The 20,816-nt window shown below is 34.7% G+C and overlaps 2 protein-coding genes and 1 pseudogene across 4 annotated transcripts in view; all 3 read right to left on the reverse strand.

Moving 5' to 3' along the window:
• LOC149575143 (uncharacterized) overlaps positions 1–20,816 on the reverse strand; it is a 114,710-nt gene that overhangs the window by 59,723 nt on the left and 34,171 nt on the right. For all 3 annotated transcript variants that reach the window (XM_089815007.1, XM_089815008.1, XM_089815009.1), the window contains 6 exons: positions 14,473–14,597; positions 14,290–14,334; positions 14,097–14,178; positions 13,799–13,867; positions 13,506–13,676; positions 13,305–13,370 (listed from right to left, as the gene is read on the reverse strand). In XM_089815007.1, the coding sequence (XP_089671133.1) occupies positions 13,305–13,370; positions 13,506–13,676; positions 13,799–13,867; positions 14,097–14,178; positions 14,290–14,334; positions 14,473–14,597 (558 nt within the window). The remainder of the gene's footprint in view (positions 1–13,304; positions 13,371–13,505; positions 13,677–13,798; positions 13,868–14,096; positions 14,179–14,289; positions 14,335–14,472; positions 14,598–20,816) is intronic.
• On the reverse strand, positions 4,107–4,709 carry LOC149575145 (hydroxyproline-rich glycoprotein family protein). The gene has a single exon (XM_089812318.1). It carries the CDS (start codon positions 4,707–4,709, stop codon positions 4,107–4,109), a length of 603 nt encoding a protein of 200 aa, XP_089668444.1.
• On the reverse strand, positions 8,041–9,264 carry LOC149575146 (6-phosphogluconate dehydrogenase, decarboxylating 1, chloroplastic pseudogene; annotated as a pseudogene).

Below are 20,816 nucleotides of genomic sequence, written 5' to 3' on the forward strand. Positions count from 1 at the left end.
CCATTAAAGAGGTTGTCCGATAAGACTGAATCATACTTAAGAAAAAAAATTTTAAAAAATTAATCACAATTTTTAACAAACATTGATATCAAGATAGGAAAACCCTTTGGCGGCAAGCCTTCCAAAGGGGGTTAGATGAAAAATAATAGAAAATAAGAAGTAACCTGCACAAATTAGAGCAAACAGAAGTTAATCGGGTTTGGCGGTAAACCAGCCAAACTCAAAAAAAAATTCAATTTCTTCCATCTTAAGAAGATTAAAGAAGAAATTAGTGAAATCTCTCTCAAGAGTCTCCTTCGAATTGTACCTTCATGCAAACACTCAAAACAAAGATTAAACTGCTCTGATACCATGTTAGAAATGAAAAAAGAAATATGTAAATAAGCAAGACCAGGAAAGAATCTAAGAGAGTTAATGCATGAAAAGATATTACCATAAAATAGGAGAGAGAAAGCTTCAAGCTCCAACACCATGAGACAAGATATTTGGAAAGGGGAAAGCAAAGAAAACCCCTTGTGACATTATGAATGAGGCATGAAAAGCCTAAGAAGAAAAAGAGAGAGAGCAAGAGAGCAATGGCTCATACAATATTTGAGAAGAGGAAGAAACCTCATTGTTAAATGAGAGAAGAGGGTCATCTCTTAAATAGAGATGAGAGAGAGGAGTTAGAATGTAACTCCCATGTCTATGAATGCCACCATTCATAAGTGTGTGAGGCCAAGTGTGAGATTCCTCTTAAGGAGGAATAATCTAAAATTAGAAATTACAATATATATTTGTCCTCACATATTCCACTAGATGACAAAATAAGATGTAGTGGAAAAAGGACAAAAAAGAAATATATTAGGATACCTTGGCTTATATCCTAATATATTACAACAATAAAGAAAGGAGTTCTAACCTTGGTTTATAAACACACCAAGGAAAGATTGTTTCTAACACCCCCCTTTAATCTTTACTTGGGGTAATTACATCAAAGGGTATTAAACCCATAATTTACAAAAATCTGCAACTCAATCTTCAATATGAAGTAATTTGATTGTCTTCAAGCCATATGGTACATTTGCAGATCCAAGAGAAGTACATGAGTCATTTGAACGTGATCAAGTGGAAGCATAGACACATCTTCATATGTGAAAAATGAGAAGGTTCCTTGATGGATCACCTGAAAAAAAAAAAACAAGACAACTATCCACAAGTAGAATTACATTGAATGGTGCAGTTAGTAAAAAAAATGAAGTTATAATAATTTAATCAAGGAGGAACTAAGAGAGATGAGAATAAATGAATTAGTTCACCAACATGCAATGGAGTTAACATGATATCTAAAATAAGTCATAGGCTCAAAAATGATCATAATATGGGTCAAAATGACCATTCTTTATGCAATAAATCTCTCATGAAAGAAACATACTAATGCACAAATGACCACAGACAAGGCCAACTAATGAAACCTGCATCAATATTGCGTCAATCACATGGATATAGACAGTCCATTAATGAGTCATCCCACTACAGGTGAATGGGTCATGACTCCAGCACCTATATGACCCACGATCTAGGCAATAAAGTATGCAGGACATTATCACATTGTATATTTATCAAAAAAAGATATAAGAGAGACAATAATAAATAAGTAGAACGTGTGCCTCAAGCACCAAATAATTCAAGTTATAGTTTTTCCAAGAATAATTGCTGAAGTGGACCAAAGGAAGGGTTTATGAGGAGTAACAACATATTGCCTTCAAATAAGAAATCCATCATGGACAAGCAACATCATTGCCATGAGGAAAAACATCAACATGGGTCAAAACAACTTTCTCAAATAGAGTCTCCAGCATAGGAGTGCTCCAAGATATGGTAGCCTTGTCACCTATACACTAAAAAATGAGCAAAGTGTAGGAAGTCATACCATGATTAAATCAAAACTAGGAGCATACACCAAGGAGATAAAGAGATTGAAATGGGAAATCCCCATAAAATATCATCCTCGCATTGAGGAACAACATGGAGAGAAACTCCATAAATATCAACCTTTCAAAGTAGAGCATATAGAATCAAATGGAGGGAAACTCCATGTAAATATTAATCTTTCAAAGTGGAATCAATAGAACCAAATGGAGGGAAACTCCATATAAAATGAGTGCACACCAATATAGGATGAAGGTATACTCCATGGGCCAGATAAGGAAAACTATGTATCAGTTATCCTACATAGTTATCCTTGAAAAGAATGGTTCCCTATGCAACTCAAAATATCATATAAATCAATGGTATAAAACCATAAAGTGCCAACATGGGCATGGAACGATGCTATAAAAGCATAAAACTGCAACCATGTGCAGATAGATCAATTAACTCAAATCATTAAATAATGAAGGCAATAGTGTAAAATTACTCATAAACTTGAATAATTGAAATAAAAAGAAGTATTTGGAAGAGCAATAAGCATAAATTATTAGTTAAAATCTCCATGCAAGGTGAACACAAGTGAGAAGAGAAAAAGCATGGGCCCACCATCAAAGACAAGAATCCTCAAAAAGGAATTATAAATGAGGATATTTAAAAAAAACTTAACTTTTTATGTTAAAAATAAAAATAAAACTTTGATTAGTTTTAATTTTTAATTCTAAAAAAAACTTCTCAAAAAAAATCCTTAACTTCTCCTTTTTTACTTAAAATCACGTAAAGGAGTAAGAGAGATTTAAAATAGAATATTGCACTTGTCTGACAATGAATGATTTCATGCCAAAAATAGGTTGACAAGAGGCAATAATAAAAATAAATGATACTTCTGTCAAGAGCTAAAAAAAGGAAAAGAATCTTGCATGAACAGACAAGAAAATGTTACAACAGACACTGCAACATCTAAATAAAGGAAGAAAAAAACTGATACCGATTAAAACTGCTCTTGTTCATCATTATTGTTTGTATCACCATGTATTATGTAAACATGGCTTTTCAAACGCAGTCCGGGCCAGCGGGCTCTGAAATCTTTGTTGGCAAAGTGGAAAGAGGGATCCGTATGAGCGATTGCTCTTGTTGCTCAAGCTTACGATGAGACTCTCCATGATCTTCTACAATGCACCTTTGCTGGTCTTTCTAGTTAATTATGCTAGCAAATTTTTGGCATAAGTGTGATCATTTGCCATAAAACCATTGTCCCCTATTTTTTTGTTCGAGTTTTAGCCATTATAGTATGAGGAACCGTTCAAAGCAGAGATCGGGTGGGGGAAAAGGAGATATAGAAAGGTCAAAAGAAGAACCTCATTTGTCTGGTGCATATATACGGAGCCTGGTGAAGCAGCTTTCCTCCCACAGAAACCATACATCAGAAGAAGGTGGTAGTATATGCAGAGCTAAAAAGGGTAGTGATTATCTAATGCAAAAACCCAATGAAGGAGCTAGATCTCTTGTAGTGAATGACAAAGAAGGGTCATCTAAGATTATCAGATTTGAGACACATTTGGAGAGTGGTCAGCAGGATTTTAAGTCTTCCAATGTGCATGAGGAGCAAGACAGAAATACTAAGGGAGCAAAGAAAGCACCTTCCTCCTCCTGTGAGGATGGTAAAGTGAAGAAGAAAGTTAGAAAGAGGCTACACAGTAGCAGACCTTATCAGGAACAACTTCTGGATATGGCAGAAGCAAGGAGAGAAATAGTTACAGCCCTCAAATATCATAGAGCTTCCATGGGTACTGCAATCTCCAAACAAAGCACAAGCAGCCCCTCCAAACAAACAAACACCAAGTACAGAAGGAATACAAAAGGTCATCAAGGAAACAACAGATGCGACGCTTGCATTCTCAAGTCAGATATTTACAAGACCAACGAGGCCGTAGCCATGGCAGTGTGTAAGCATCAGTTCTGTTGGGCTTGTAAATATCTGACTTGAGAATGCAAGCGTCGCATCTGTTGTTTCCTTGATGACCTTTTGTATTCCTTCTGTACTTGGTGTTTGTTTGTTTGGAGGGGCTGCTTGTGCTTTGTTTGGAGATTGCAGTACCCATGGAAGCTCTATGATATTTGAGGACCCAAGAGAACTGATGCTTACACACTGCCATGGCTACGGCCTCGTTGGGCTTGTAAATATCTGACTTGAGAATTCAAGCGTCGCATCTGTTGTTTCCTTGATGACCTTTTGTATTCCTTCTGTACTTGGTGTTTGTTTGTTTGGAGGGGCTGCTTGTGCTTTGTTTGGAGATTGCAGTACCCATGGAAGCTCTATGATATTTGAGGGCTGTAACTATTTCTCTCCTTGCTTCTGCCATATCCAGAAGTTGTTCCTGATAAGGTCTGCTACTGTGTAGCCTCCTTCTAACTTTCTTCTTCACTTTACCATCCTCACAGGAGGAGGAAGGTGCTTTCTTTGCTCCCTTAGTATTTTTGTCTTGCTCCTCATGCACATTGGAAGACTTAAAATCCTGCTGACCACTCTCCAAATGTGTCTCAAATCTGATAATCTTAGATGACCCTTCTTTGTCATTCACTACAAGAGATCTAGCTCCTTCATTGGGTTTTTGCATTAGATAATCACTACCCTTTTTAGCTCTGCATATACTACCACCTTCTTCTGATGTATGGTTTCTGTGGGAGGAAAGCTGCTTCACCAGGCTCCGTATATATGCACCAGACAAATGAGGTTCTTCTTTTGACCTTTCTATATCTCCTTTTCCCCCACCCGATCTCTGCTTTGAACGGTTCCCCATACTATAATGGCTAAAACTCGAACAAAAAAATAGGGGACAATGGTTTTATGGCAAATGATCACACTTATGCCAAAAATTTGCTAGCATAATTAACTAGAAAGACCAGCAAAGGTGCATTGTAGAAGATCATGGAGAGTCTCATCGTAAGCTTGAGCAACAAGAGCAATCGCTCATACGGATCCCTCTTTCCACTTTGCCAACAAAGATTTCAGAGCCCGCTGGCCCGGACTGCGTTTGAAAAGCCATGTTTACATAATACATGGTGATACAAACAATAATGATGAACAAGAGCAGTTTTAATTGGTATCAGTTTTCTTCTTCCTTTATTTAGATGTTGCAGTGTCTGTTGTAACATTTTCTTGTCTGTTCATGCAAGATTCTTTTCCTTTTTTTAGCTCTTGACAGAAGTATCATTTATTTTTATTATTGCCTCTTGTCAACCTATTTTTGGCATGAAATCATTCATTGTCAGACAAGTGCAATATTCTATTTTAAATCTCTCTTACTCCTTTAAGTGATTTTATGTAAAAAAGGAGAAGTTAAGGATTTTTTTTGAGAAGTTTTTTTTAGAATTAAAAATTAAAACTAATCAAAGTTTTATTTTTATTTTTAACATAAAAAGTTAAGTTTTTTTTAAATATCCTCATTTATAATTCCTTTTTGAGGATTCTTGTCTTTGATGGTGGGCCCATGCTTTTTCTCTTCTCACTTGTGTTCACCTTGCATGGAGATTTTAACTAATAATTTATGCTATTGCTCTTCCAAATACTTCTTTTTATTTCAATTATTCAAGTTTATGAGTAATTTTACACTATTGCCTTCATTATTTAATGATTTGAGTTAATTGATCTATCTGCACATGGTTGCAGTTTTATGCTTTTATAGCATCGTTCCATGCCCATGTTGGCACTTTATGGTTTTATACCATTGATTTATATGATATTTTGAGTTGCATAGGGAACCATTCTTTTCAAGGATAACTATGTAGGATAACTGATACATAGTTTTCCTTATCTGGCCCATGGAGTATACCTTCATCCTATATTGGTGTGCACTCATTTTATATGGAGTTTCCCTCCATTTGGTTCTATTGATTCCACTTTGAAAGATTAATATTTACATGGAGTTTCCCTCCATTTGATTCTATATGCTCTACTTTGAAAGGTTGATATTTATGGAGTTTCTCTCCATGTTGTTCCTCAATGCGAGGATGATATTTTATGGGGATTTCCCATTTCAATCTCTTTATCTCCTTGGTGTATGCTCCTAGTTTTGATTTAATCATGGTATGACTTCCTACACTTTGCTCATTTTTTAGTGTATAGGTGACAAGGCTACCATATCTTGGAGCACTCCTATGCTGGAGACTCTATTTGAGAAAGTTGTTTTGACCCATGTTGATGTTTTTCCTCATGGCAATGATGTTGCTTGTCCATGATGGATTTCTTATTTGAAGGCAATATGTTGTTACTCCTCATAAACCCTTCCTTTGGTCCACTTCAGCAATTATTCTTGGAAAAACTATAACTTGAATTATTTGGTGCTTGAGGCACACGTTCTACTTATTTATTATTGTCTCTCTTATATCTTTTTTTGATAAATATACAATGTGATAATGTCCTGCATACTTTATTGCCTAGATCGTGGGTCATATAGGTGCTGGAGTCATGACCCATTCACCTGTAGTGGGATGACTCATTAATGGACTGTCTATATCCATGTGATTGACGCAATATTGATGCAGGTTTCATTAGTTGGCCTTGTCTGTGGTCATTTGTGCATTAGTATGTTTCTTTCATGAGAGATTTATTGCATAAAGAATGGTCATTTTGACCCATATTATGATCATTTTTGAGCCTATGACTTATTTTAGATATCATGTTAACTCCATTGCATGTTGGTGAACTAATTCATTTATTCTCATCTCTCTTAGTTCCTCCTTGATTAAATTATTATAACTTCATTTTTTTTACTAACTGCACCATTCAATGTAATTCTACTTGTGGATAGTTGTCTTGTTGTTTTTTTTTCAGGTGATCCATCAAGGAACCTTCTCATTTTTCACATATGAAGATGTGTCTATGCTTCCACTTGATCACATTCAAATGACTCATGTACTTCTCTTGGATCTGCAAATGTACCATATGGCTTGAAGACAATCAAATTACTTCATATTGAAGATTGAGTTGCAGATTTTTGTAAATTATGGGTTTAATACCCTTTGATGTAATTACCCCAAGTAAAGATTAAAGGGGGGTGTTAGAAACAATCTTTCCTTGGTGTGTTTATAAACCAAGGTTAGAACTCCTTTCTTTATTGTTGTAATATATTAGGATATAAGCCAAAGTATCCTAATATATTTCTTTTTTGTCCTTTTTCCACTACATCTTATTTTGTCATCTAGTGGAATATGTGAGGACAAATATATATTGTAATTTCTAATTTTAGATTATTCCTCCTTAAGAGGAATCTCACACTTGGCCTCACACACTTATGAATGGTGGCATTCATAGACATGGGAGTTACATTCTAACTCCTCTCTCTCATCTCTATTTAAGAGATGACCCTCTTCTCTCATTTAACAATGAGGTTTCTTCCTCTTCTCAAATATTGTATGAGCCATTGCTCTCTTGCTCTCTCTCTTTTTCTTCTTAGGCTTTTCATGCCTCATTCATAATGTCACAAGGGGTTTTCTTTGCTTTTCCCTTTCCAAATATCTTGTCTCATGGTGTTGGAGCTTGAAGCTTTCTCTCTCCTATTTTATGGTAATATCTTTTCATGCATTAACTCTCTTAGATTCTTTCCTGGTCTTGCTTATTTACATATTTCTTTTTTCATTTCTAACATGGTATCAGAGCAGTTTAATCTTTGTTTTGAGTGTTTGCATGAAGGTACAATTCGAAGGAGACTCTTGAGAGAGATTTCACTAATTTCTTCTTTAATCTTCTTAAGATGGAAGAAATTGAATTTTTTTTTGAGTTTGGCTGGTTTACCGCCAAACCCGATTAACTTCTGTTTGCTCTAATTTGTGCAGGTTACTTCTTATTTTCTATTATTTTTCATCTAACCCCCTTTGGAAGGCTTGCCGCCAAAGGGTTTTCCTATCTTGATATCAATGTTTGTTAAAAATTGTGATTAATTTTTTTTTTAAAAATTTCTTAAGTATGATTCAGTCTTATCGGACAGCCTCTTTAATGGTATATTGAAGATTTTTCGTGCTGACTTGTTATTGAGTTGCATTGCTGTTTGCCGAGGTTCTTTGGCTGCCATTTTTTAGTGTTACAATTGTGTGAATCACATACAAAATTTCTGCATTTGCCCGTTCATCGGGCTAACAAATTGATTTTCCCACCCCATCGATGCTCTTAACCCTCAGAAGATTCATTCCCTGGGCGTAACTACAGATCTTGGAGGCATACAGAGCTTTACGCACATCGTCCACCAATTGCTTCTTGTTCACACCAGAAATCAAGCTCAAAGGCCGTATCCCTAACCCTGCTTCTTCGAATATTTTAGCTGCAGCCACGCGCTCCTCCTTGAGCCCGCTCAGATACCTACTGTCCAGCGAAGCCGCAATAGTTGGCGCGGCAATCGACAACTCAGCGGCCTGCTGCACCGTCCATTTTCCGGTCCCCTTCATGCCAGTCTTGTCCAAAATCTTATCGACGAGCTCCCCGATGCCGTGCTCATCTTTGACAGTAAAAATATCTGCTATAATCTCAATCAGAAAACTCTCCAGCTCGCCGTGATTCCACTCTGCAAAAGCCTCTGCAAGTTCCTAATTCGTCAAACCCCCAACATGCTTGAGCACATCATAAGCCTCGGAAATCAGCTGCATATCCCCATACTCAATACCATTGTGGACCATCTTAACAATGTTCCCGGAGCCGCCCTCGCCAACATAGGTGCGCCTCTGCCCGGGAGATCAACTGCAACTTGGCCCCTTTGATGAGACGTCGAGACTCGATATGCGTCCCCTGCACTTCATCTCAGGGTTTCCTACTGTGCTCACTTTTGCCTCCGGGAGAGGCATTGCGGTGGCAAAGGCAATCGTTGAGGCCAACGAGGGAGACAATGGCAGTATTAGTTTGGGTTTCAGGGAAGAAGTGCGCCTCTATTACTCTGCCCCTGATCCAACTCTCATTTCCTCTTCCTCTCGGCCAGATTCGACCTTTTACAAGATAATCAAATGGAAAAACACGCGAGGGTTTTCAGGGATTCCATATGCTATGACGATTCTGAATTGTGCACTGTGGGTCTTGTACGGATTGCCTATTGTAAAACCGAATAGTATACTTGTGGCTACGATAAATGGCATAGGTCTCGGCATAGAGATCATATACACCCTGATCTTTTTTGATTTTCTGCAAAGATAGAAAATCACGGTTGAAGATAGTTGGGGTTATTGTAGTGATATGCTCATTCTTTGCCGCTGTTACACTTTGCTCGCTTTTGCTTTTGCATACTCACAAAAAGCGAATACTTTAATTTGGAGGCTTTGTAGTGGACGAGGAGGAAGATTGCGCTTTGCCATCATTTCTTCAAACTCGTCCATATCGTTATAGCTGTCAAAACCTTTTTTTAGCATGCAAGATTCTTTTTCTTTTTTGAGCTCTTGACAGAGGTATCATTTGCTTTTATCATTGCCTTTTGTCAACCTATTTTTGGCATATAATCATTCATAGTCAGACAGCTCAAACACCAGTGCCATATTTTATTTTAAATCTCTCTTACTATTATACATGGTTTTAAGTAAGAATAGGGAGAAGTTTAAGGAGGATTTTTCTTTTTGAGAAGTTATCTTAGAATTAAAAATTAAAACTAATCAAAGTTATTTTTATTTTTAACATAAAAAGTTAAGTTTTTTTTAAATATCCTCATTTATAATAATTCAGGAGGATTCTTGTTTTAATGGTGGGTCCATCATTTATACCTTCACAAAATGAATTGAGTACTCATGTTTACCCTCAATGGCGTTTTATACCTGATATCTATATTTAGTTGATCTTCCTTAAATCATTTTACTTAATTCTGATTGGATTATGAGTAATCTTACACATTTGCCTTCATTTTGATATTTTGATGTGCCCATAGCTGCACTTTTATGCTTTTATAGCATTGTTCTATGCCCATGTTGGCACTTTATGGTATTATACCATTGATATACACGATTTATATGATATTTTTTTTGAGTTGCATAGGGAGCTTAATATTTTTTCAAGGTTAACTATGTAGGTCCCCTCAATATAACTGATACATAGTTTCCTTATCTGGCCCATGGAGTATTCCTCCATCCTATATTGGTATGCACTCATTTTATATGGAGTTTCCCTCCATTTGATCCTATCTGTTCCATTTTGATAGGATAATATTTTTATGGAGTTTCCCTCCATCTTGTTCCATTTTTGTTCCTCAATGAAGAGGATGTTATTATTGGAGTTTTCTCTCCAAATTCAGATGATTTGATCCAATTTGAAGGCAATCTGTTGTTATATCCTCATAATCCATTCTTTTGATTATCCTATCATATCATGATAATTCTAATTTGATCAGCATGTCTCTCCTTTATGTTATTTTCCTATATTAATGTGATAATGATCTGCATACATTATTGCTTAAATCATGAGTCATGCACGTTATAGAGGGATGCCCCCATTAACTTGCAGTGGGATGATTCATTAAGTGGACTGTCTATATCCACATGATTGATGCAATGTTGATGCACGTTTCATTAGTTGGCCTTGTCTGTGGTCATTTGTGCATTAGTATAATATTCTTTTCATGAGAGCATTGATCAAGCTTTTTACTCAATTTGTCCTTGTTGACAATTTTTTGAGCATATAATTTATCTTGATATCAGGTTATCTCCATTGTTTTGTGGTCACATGTTTTATTTTCCTCTATGTCTCTATGAAAATTTTCTTATCCTCATTCAAAAGGATTTCTAATTTGAATATAAGAGGAAATTCTACTTGTGGATATTTGTCTTGTTGTTCTTCTGTTTTTCAGGTGGTCCATCAAAGAACCTTCTTGGTTTTCCACATATGAAGAGGTGTCTATGCTTCCACTTTCAAAGGACTCATGTACTTCTCTTGGATCTGCAAATGTACCATATGGCTTGAAGACAATCAAATTACTTCATATTGAAGATTAAGTTGCAGATTTTTGTAAATTATGGGTTTAATACCCTTTGATGTAATTACCCCAAGTAAAGATTAAAGGGGGGTGTTAGAAGTTGTAATCTTTCCTTGGTGTGTTTATAAACCAAGGTTAGAACTCCTTTCTTTATTGTTGTAATATATTAGGATATAAGCCAAGGTATCCTAATATATTTCTTTTTTGTCCTTTTTCCACTACATCTTATTTTGTCATCTAGTGGAATATGTGAGGACAAATATATATTGTAATTTCTAATTTTAGATTATTCCTCCTTAAGAGGAATCTCACACTTGGCCTCACACACTTATGAATGGTGGCATTCATAGACATGGGAGTTACATTCTAACTCCTCTCTCTCATCTCTATTTAAGAGATGACCCTCTTCTCTCATTTAACAATGAGGTTTCTTCCTCTTCTCAATTATTGTATGAGCCATTGCTCTCTTGCTCTCTCTCTTTTTCTTCTTAGGCTTTTCATGCCTCATTCATAATGTCACAAGGGGTTTTCTTTGCTTTCCCCTTTCCAAATATCTTGTCTCATGGTGTTGGAGCTTGAAGCTTTCTCTCTCCTATTTTATGGTAACATCTTTTCATGCATTAACTCTCTTAGATTCTTTCCTGGTCTTGCTTATTTACATATTTCTTTTTCCATTTCTAACAAAGATCAACTAAGAATAGCTTACAAATAGATTCATTATGTTATGGTAAAATAAGAACAATCCACTTAATATAATGTAATACTTATCGGTTATCAATGTAAATGGACAAGTAGATAAAAATTACATACACGATTTTGTGGATATTTTCAACAAAAAATAGACAATAAGTGTATTAAGGAAATTGGAAACCTTTTTATTATATCTTGGGAGTGCAATTCTTTTATACAGACTATTTAAAAAGAATATTCTCATCGGGATATTGGAGTCTTAAAATATATGATTTATGCATGTAAATGATTTTGACTAAGGCTAGTACCAAAGTTATTAAAGAATGACCCAGAAAATCATTAATTGGGATTGGCTGTGATATTTGAGTTAGAATATCTAAGTACTTTTAACCATTGGATTTTCAAAATAATAATTTTATGACGAAGTTTAATGATCTAAATTGATTTTATAATTAATTTGTAAAGAATGGATAAGAATTGAGTAATCATTTGATAATAGGATAGAGCTAACAGGAATAAGATCTCTAAAATTAGAATGGCATTACATGATTTTAGACGAAGAATATAGATCCTATAAAACAATAACAAAGAAATGTCTGAGGTTTTTAGATTAAATGGTTAGAATATTGGGTTTCATTATGCAGACCTCAGTTCAGTTCCCCGTAGTGACATCTAAAGTGGGATTTTAAGTTGTTACTCTTGGTTTCCACAGTTGGCTTCTAACATGGAGGTGGTTTTCTAAATAAAAGTGGATTTCAAAGTAGTGACAGAAAGTGGGATTCTAAGTTGTTACTGGTTTTCCACGGTTGGCTTCTAACATAGAGGTGGTTTTCTAAATAAAAGTTGATTTAAAAGTAGTGACTCTTTGTTGTCCATTCATGATTCGTTTGCTCATAAAGAACTTGTATTAGTCTAATTTCGATATTTGTATGAGTAAGAAATTTGTTATTGATATTCAATTCAAAATAGAGGCAAAGAGTGCAGAAGAAACTAGTAAAACAAATAAAAGTTAAACCCTGATTTATTCTTACATAGGTTTAACTCTTAGTTAGAACTCTAATGTTAAAAGATCAATCCATTGTTTATGGTCGTTGCCATAGATAATGCCTGGATGATGGCAATTGATACTTTCGTGTATTGTACAATATAAGATGGAATCCATCTTTTTTTTCAGGGAGAAGAGATAAAAGAGATGGATGTTATTTTTTTAAATTTTGTACTAGTGCATGATTTTGAGAGGAACAAGTTTGGGAATCCCATTTCAAATCGTTACAATAAATTCCTTATACTGAAGTGTGCCACAAATTATAAAGCCTTTGATTCTTTTATAAGGTAGTTTGACAAGGCCATAAAATTGGTTCTCCTAGGGATAGGTTGGGGTCTAGGTATTTGTCATGATATAGAGAGTTTACAGAGCTTAGTGCAAGAATGTAAGGTTGTGCCAAAGGGTTGACACCATTCCTAAAGTCTAAATTGAATATTACTATTATAGAAATACTAGGTGCAACAGTTTAAAGTGGACATGAGTCAATTTAAATGGGACTTAAAAAAAAATTAACTAGTTTGGTCATTGTATTGCATTACAATCATTAGACAAACTACCAAGATATGAAACATGTTAGATATAAGAAAAAAACAGTATGAAGAAAGAAATGGTTGAGTAAGCCATTCTATTTTCCAAAACAATATATTGAAAACACATTAGGTGACTAAAGTGCATAATTGAAGGTTAATTAATGACTCAAAAAGGACCATTATGCACAAACATACCTGTGATATCTCTTCTTTCTCTTCATAAGGCATTTTCTTTTGTGCAAGTCTATCTAATTCTTTTTCCTGAAGCAAAAGCATCAATTTCAATAATTTGGGATGTTCCATAGCTGACAAGGAAACATGCATAAAACAAAAGCGAGGAAATGAACTCAGAAAACCATTACCGTATGTACAAAGTTATATGTGCTTAAAGCTAACCTTTAATGCCCTAATGCGATCACCTAGTGGAGGTAGACCATCCAGTACAGTACGGGCCAAGTACTCACTAGATCGTGCATGTTTGAAGAAAGAGAGTTTCGAAAGCTTTTCAGCAGATGGCCGCTTTGTTGGATCCTTTACTAAGCAGGAAGCTATCATTTCCTTGAAAGCCTGGAACAACAATAATATAAGAGGTATTACTAGCTTGAAAGGCTGGCCACAGAAAATCATGAGTTATGAACATTGGGTATGATAGACAAAATCACGAATAACACTCCAACTTAACATCATACTTTTGAAAATCTTTTATCCCTTTCATAGTCCAGGCCTGGAGGAGCATTCTGCAATGTCATAAGGAGAACCTACAGCACAAACAATAGCGTTAATCACAAGTAATAACTCCAATAATCACATCCTGATGATGGATCACGGAGTGTGATCCAAAATGTTGATGACAAAATACATACACAATCAAATACAGAAACAGCATTTCAGATCATAATTATGGATTGTATAAATCTACTCACTCTTATTAGAAATTCAAATGTATTGTCGAAATCTGATAAATTTGAAAATGGAAGTAGTTTCTACCTTCATTGGAGGGAACTTGGAAAATGGAGCATGACCATGGGCAAGCTCCAAAGCTGTGATTCCAAATGACCATATATCGGCTCTACATGAAATCAATTCAAGGTAGGATAGTTACAAAAGTTATATTATAGGATTCACCATCATAATGAGGCACTAAGAAGAAACAAAATAGAAAAAGGAGTGAGATGTTCACTTGAAATCATAACCATGGATTTGCTCCATAATCTCAGGTGCCATCCTGTATAATGTATTAATAATAAATCCAATAATAAAACATATTTAGTAGTTTCCACATTAGAAGTTTAACACTACGCACAAAAACAAAACTCATAATTGAGAATTTCAGTACAGAAAGTTTAGATTTAGAAACATGCACCAGCAAGGGGTCCCCACAAAAGTATTCCTGGATCTTTGTCTATCACCAGTGTCAAACATGCAAGCAGAGACACCAAAATCCCCCAACTTAACTGCACCACTATTGTCAACCAAAATATTTCCAGCCTGAAGGATTAAGAAAGGACAAGTTAAAAGCTTAACAACATAAAATATTTTCTAATCCTGAAATTAGGTCTCAGTTCCAATATCTATATAACGAAAAATGAACTCATGTCAAAATTGGCATGCAATATGCCTTACACACCCAAAATATGTATTGACCATATCATATATATAATAATGTGAAATACAAGAACAGTCATTCAATAAATAAGAAAAGATCACAGCAAATAAATGTAACCCCGAGGGGGGTGAAATAGAAAGTTCCTTTTCAGAACCTATGTCCATAAGATGAAATATTTTTTTATAATGAACTTATATTGTGTAACTTAATCTTGTGCATTCCATCTGTGAATTTAATATATCCTTCACATTAAAATCTTGACCTTTGTGTTCCATCTCAAAATGACCAAACCTCTTGATCTTATTTATCTGCAACAAGGGATTATATTGCTTGCAAGTCGGCTTCAAGAACATTTAACAAAATAATCAAACCTGTACAATCAGTCAACTAGAACTCAAAGTAAATCTCAATGTGAACCAAAATAATTGATCACACTATACCACACATGTCAATCGATCATCCTTGATCGCAAAAACTATCGCCTTATGTTCCACTTGTATGTGAGCCACACACCCTATTGTTTCAGATGGGTCTTCATCAGATGAGATTCATCAAACTCAAAGTTTGGAGATACAAGGACAAAAATACACTTAATAGTTTTTATGAAATGATAATCGATTAATATTCAATATAAATCAAAGGAGGAGGAATGCTCCTTAAGTAGAGATTACATGCATAGTTTCTAAGATAAAGATGGAAGATGGAAAAGAAAAATTCTAAATAAGAACTCATTATCAAACAGAAAGATACTAAATAAATGACCATTATAGAAACATTACATAACTATTTTAACACCCTCCCTTAATGATCATACTACTAATGACACCAATTGTCCTAAATTTTTACAGAGTTGTGCCAAAAAGTATTGTGTTATGAACTCTTTGCAGACAATACAAGATCCTGCGACTTGAAAATTGTAAGCATGTGTTGGTTGCCTTCAAACATAATGCTGGGTAATGAAGATTCCCTCCCATTATCCAAATGCCATGAACAGCTCCTTAAAAAACATCAATTTTCGTTGATTAAAAATCAGCACAAAAACCTTGAAGTCGCGATTTTGCCATAAATCGTCAAAAGAAACTCCAAAATAACATCATGATTTTGTGGAAAAATCATCAAAGCCTCGATGCAATGATGAGGACTCACAAAATTTTGTGAAAAGATCATCAAAAAATGTAGTAGATTTGCAAGAACACCATTCGCCCTAGAAATCCAAGGAGCGGCCCAAAACACTCTACAAGAAACCACAATTTCATAAAAAATATCAAAGCATTTTGTCGAAGAGGGGAAGACACAAATTTTGTGACAAAAATCGACAAAACATTTATTTTGAGGTAAAATTGTAAAAACCTACTTTTAAAAAAACTTCAAATAACTAGCAAACCTGTGACAATGAAAACCACGACTTTAATTAGAAAAATCATGATTTCGGGGGAAAAAGTTGCAAATCCCTTTGAGATAAATAAATCAGTAGCCCTCAGTAACAAGAAAAGAGAACCCTTGCAGATCTTTAAAGAAATGCTAATTTCTAGTAAAAAACAATCAAGAAATCTGCAGGTAACACAATTGTTAAAAACAAATCACCAAAAATTGAAAACTCTCAATTTAAATAAGTAAATTCAGCAAAAAAATCTTCTAAAAATTATTCTATAAAAAAAACACCGAAAAAAGGTCAAGATTTTTGTTTTTAAAAAATCGGGCAAAAACATCTTGAAATTTTCTAGGCAATTAAACAGCAAATTTTATTGGAGAAATTCACCAAAAACAAAGGAGAGGAACACTCCTTAAATAGAGATTACATGTAAAGTTTCTCAAACAGAAACATTCTAAATAAGAACTAACTACAAAAAGGGAAGATCTTAATTAAATGAACATTATATAAACATTACATAATTAATTAATACTCTCCCTTAATGGTCATTTTACTAACTACACCAATTTTGTCCTGAAATTTACGAACTTGTGCCAATAATTATTGTGTAATGAACACTTTGCAGCCAATGCAAGACCCTAAGACTCAAAAATGATGAGCATGGATTGGTTTCCATACAATATAGTGTTGGGTCATGAAGCCATCACTGTCATTATCCAAAAGACTGAAATCAGGTTCTTAAAATCATCAATTTTTGCTGATTAAAAAATCGGCATGGCAATTCACAGTGTGCCGGTGCAAATGCACAACCGAGTTCTGGTGTGAGACTAAGGCAAACAACCACGATTTTTCCAAAAAATGGCAAAAGGAAATATTGGAAAACAACACCATGATTTTATGAAAAAAATTATCAAACCCTCGATGCAACATTGTGGTCACGTAAGATTCTGAGAAAAAATCATCAAAAACTCTAGTACATTTGCAAAAACAACATTCACCCTGGATATCCTAGGTGCGACCCAAAAACTCTGTTGAAACCACAATTTTATAAAAAATTGTCAAAACATTTTGTCAAAGAGGGAAAGGCATGGCTTTGTAAAAGTAATTGCAAAAACTGTCATTTTGAGGAAAAGGGTAAAAAAAAGCCCCACTTGAAAGATATTTGTTATAACCAGCAAACCCACAAGACCCTTTTTATATCAGAGAAATCGTAATTTTTTGGGGAAAAAGTGCAAGAACCTCCAAGATCAAAAAAAAACAGCACTTTCAGTCACAAAGAACAAAAAAAAGAACTTCATATTTCTGGTGAAAAGCAATAAAGCAATCTGCAGAAACCACAATTTCTTATTTTTTAAAATCACCAAAAATAAAAACCCTCAGCTTTATTTTTAAAAAGCAGGCAAAAAATCTTCTAAAACTTTGTCATGAAATGTTTAGGAAAAGCCACAAAATTTATTCTATAAAAATTGCACCAAAAAAACATCATGATTTTTTGTTTCAAAAATTTCAAACAAAAAAATCTAGAAATTTCCTCTATATTTCTAGGTAATGAAACCACGAAGTTTATTGGAAAAATTCAACAAAAACCAATCTCTGCTCCAGTAACCATGAAATGGTAATTGATTGATATTCAATATTAAACAAAGGAGAGGAATACTCCTTAAATAGAGATTACATGCAGAGTTTCTAAAACAAAAATGAAAGATAGAAAAGAAACATTCTAAATAAGAACTAACTACAAAAAGGAAAGATCCCAACTGATTGACAATTATAGAAACATTAAATACTTCAACATTTTAAATACTAAAAACTCATCCTAAAAGAAAATTTGTCGTTCACATCTAATAATGAAATGATTGTCATTGCGCTTTCTTTGGCTATCTGGGAGCAGAAATCATTACGTAGTAAATTTCAAAACAAAGCTTTATAGCCTCAACTATATGTGCCAACATAATAACTTCACAAAACAACAAAAACAAATAGAGAAAATCCAAAGATTTGACTACGAATCATTTCGCATAGGCAAAAACTATTGTGTGTTGAACTTTATTTATTATTTCAAAATGTGTTGCAAAAATCTGGAAGGATTTTGTCAAAAACAATGGTTGTAAGAGAACATTGATGAACTAGAGAAGAATCCTAAATTGTTCTGGACAAATGATGCATTTGCATTCAAAGACATACACATACTTGGGCCCAGCCTCAAGATTCCAAACACAAGTGTTAAAAGAATTGTGATAAACATCCTTAAGGCCATGTCAACTTCTTGCATAACCTTGTACAATGTGACACCACATCTATGCATGCCATGACACCTACTACTATTGATAAGTATATCACAAAATGTGGTATATGTAAATGAACATAATCAAAATCAACATTCTATCCAGCATTGTTGCAGTTGTCAATAACTACCCAATGGAGAAAGATTTCCTAATATTTTTCTAATCCAATACTATTTTGAAGGGGAAAATAGAATTTATGTCATCGTGATTGTTTTGCAATGCACTCATTTTATGACAATGAAGAGGCATTGTTGCATGTCAAACATAGTGGAGACTACAATGCATTACATTTTCCAAGTATATAGGTTTGCAAAGCAATTGTTTCTGATCATGGCCCTATTTTCCTACCAATTTTCACAAGTTATTTTGAAGAAAATTTTGGATAAATTTCACTATGAGCTCCTTGTACCATCAGCAACTATATGATCAGAAGCTGCTCAAACACTCGTGTTAAGAGTTGCTGCTCATTTTGGACTAGCTAGGACATGAACCAAGAACTTTTCATTTGCTCCTGGAGTACTCTACCAACTGAGCTACTGGACCCTCTTGGCCAGCCCTTCTTCACTCGGGGGGTCATTCGATATTTCCAACACCCCCCACCCTTAAACCACAATACAAGTGCTTGGGGCTCCTAGCCTGGCTCTATTGCCACTTGTTAGAGCTGCTACTCATTTTGGACTACTGAGGTCTTTCCATTTGCTGCTAGAGTGCTCTGCCGAGCTACTGGTCCCTCCAGGCCAGCGAATCTTCAGTCCTGGTGTGGCTTGTTTCCAACAAAACCAAGTGTCTAAGAGTATGATTTTATTCATCATAATGTTTTCACTCTTATAAATGTAACTGATAGTTCATGTGCAGAGCAGACTTATTTGATATTTCCAACACCCCCACCATCTTAAGCCACACTACAGGTGTTTGGGGTTCCCAGCATGGCTCTACTACCACCTGTTAGAGCTGCTGCTAATTTTGGACTAGGTGGGACTCGAACCTAGGACCTTTCATTTGCTTCTGGAATGCTCTACCAAGCTACTGATCCCTCTAGACCAGCAAATCTTCAGTCCTGTTGTGGCTTGTTTCAACAAAAACAAGAGCCTAGAAGTATATTTTTATTCTTTGTAATGTTTTCGCTTTTATAAATGGAACTGATAGTCCATGTGCAGAGTAGTGAAAACTATATTGCAAAGTGTCAGATGATAGTATCATTGTAGCTTGCATAAATTTTCCAACTCAGCAACTTTAAAAAATACCTGCATTTCAAAAAAAAAGAACTGCATAATATAGCTACAAATTACCATTCAGCATTGGGAAAGTGTTTCCTAATAGATTTGAACTTAAAATGAGTAGAAAATTAAATGATCATGTAAATACAACCCCAAGTTTTTTACTGATATGAATTTCTAAGTAATGTAATTTAATTATTATCATTAATTTGCTCTTTGAATCTGCTATAAACTCACCCCAATTTGCTCAAATGCTGATGTGATCATTCCTCTTGGACATGTAAAGATTAAAAAGGACAAAAATGATACGTTTGTGATGTCCAAACTGCATATTTTCAATGTTTACCTGCTTGCACATTGCAAGTCCTCACCAGAAACTTGTTTTTGCAGTCTCACAAGTTGAAGTTTGAAAAACTCATGAGTGATCGGCATTGGCATGTAGTTAATTTTATGGTGTGCTTCATTGAAAAAAATAATTCAAATTCACTTGCAATTGCATGAAGAAATAAACAGATCAACTTAGAAAGGATTATGAATTTGAGAATGTGATTTGTTAGAAGTAGTAATCTTTTCTTGGTTGTATTTATTTATTAAATGGGATAAACCAAGGTATCCTTTAGTACACATGTGAAGGACATATTATTTCTTGTCCTCTAGTCCACATGTGAGGATAACTCTTTTTTGTAATTCCTTTATTAAGGAAAGTAGTTTATTCCTCCTTAAGAGGATATTGACACTTTGCACACACTTATTATGAATGGTGGCATTCATCGAAATGAGAGTTACTCATGCAACTCCTTTCTCATCTCTATAAAAGAGATGCCTCTCTCATTCTTCTATAACTACTTCTTCTACACATCATCTTGATGTTATTGTAATGAGTTATTTGCTCCACCTTCTTTCTCTCTCTTTTCTTAGGGTTTTCATCTTCCATTCATAATATTATACAAGGGGTTTTCTTTGCTTTCCCCTTTCAAAACCTCTTGACTCCATTCTTGTTGATACATTGTGAAGCTCATTTGGTTTATGGTAATATTCTTCACATTAAGCTCTCTTGGATTGTTTTATTAGTTTTCATTTTGCTCGATTTCTTACATGGTATCAGAAATTAACTTCCTACAAGTTGTCTATAAGAGGTAGCATCAACAAAAGGAGTGTTTGTATCAACCATTAACTTAGTTCCTAATTCACATGGAATAGAAACATGGTTAGAATTGTTCATTTGAA

Source organism: Cupressus sempervirens, chromosome 2, assembly GCF_028749045.1.
Source record: "Cupressus sempervirens isolate cs-2001-9-10 chromosome 2, ASM2874904v1, whole genome shotgun sequence".
NCBI classification, from domain to species: Eukaryota; Viridiplantae; Streptophyta; class Pinopsida; order Cupressales; family Cupressaceae; genus Cupressus; species Cupressus sempervirens.

What these genes read in the sequence shown, in the direction of transcription:
- LOC149575145 (XM_089812318.1), bottom strand. Translation starts at nt 4,709, where the DNA reads ATGGGGAACCGTTCAAAGCAGAGATCGGGTGGGGGAAAAGGAGATATA.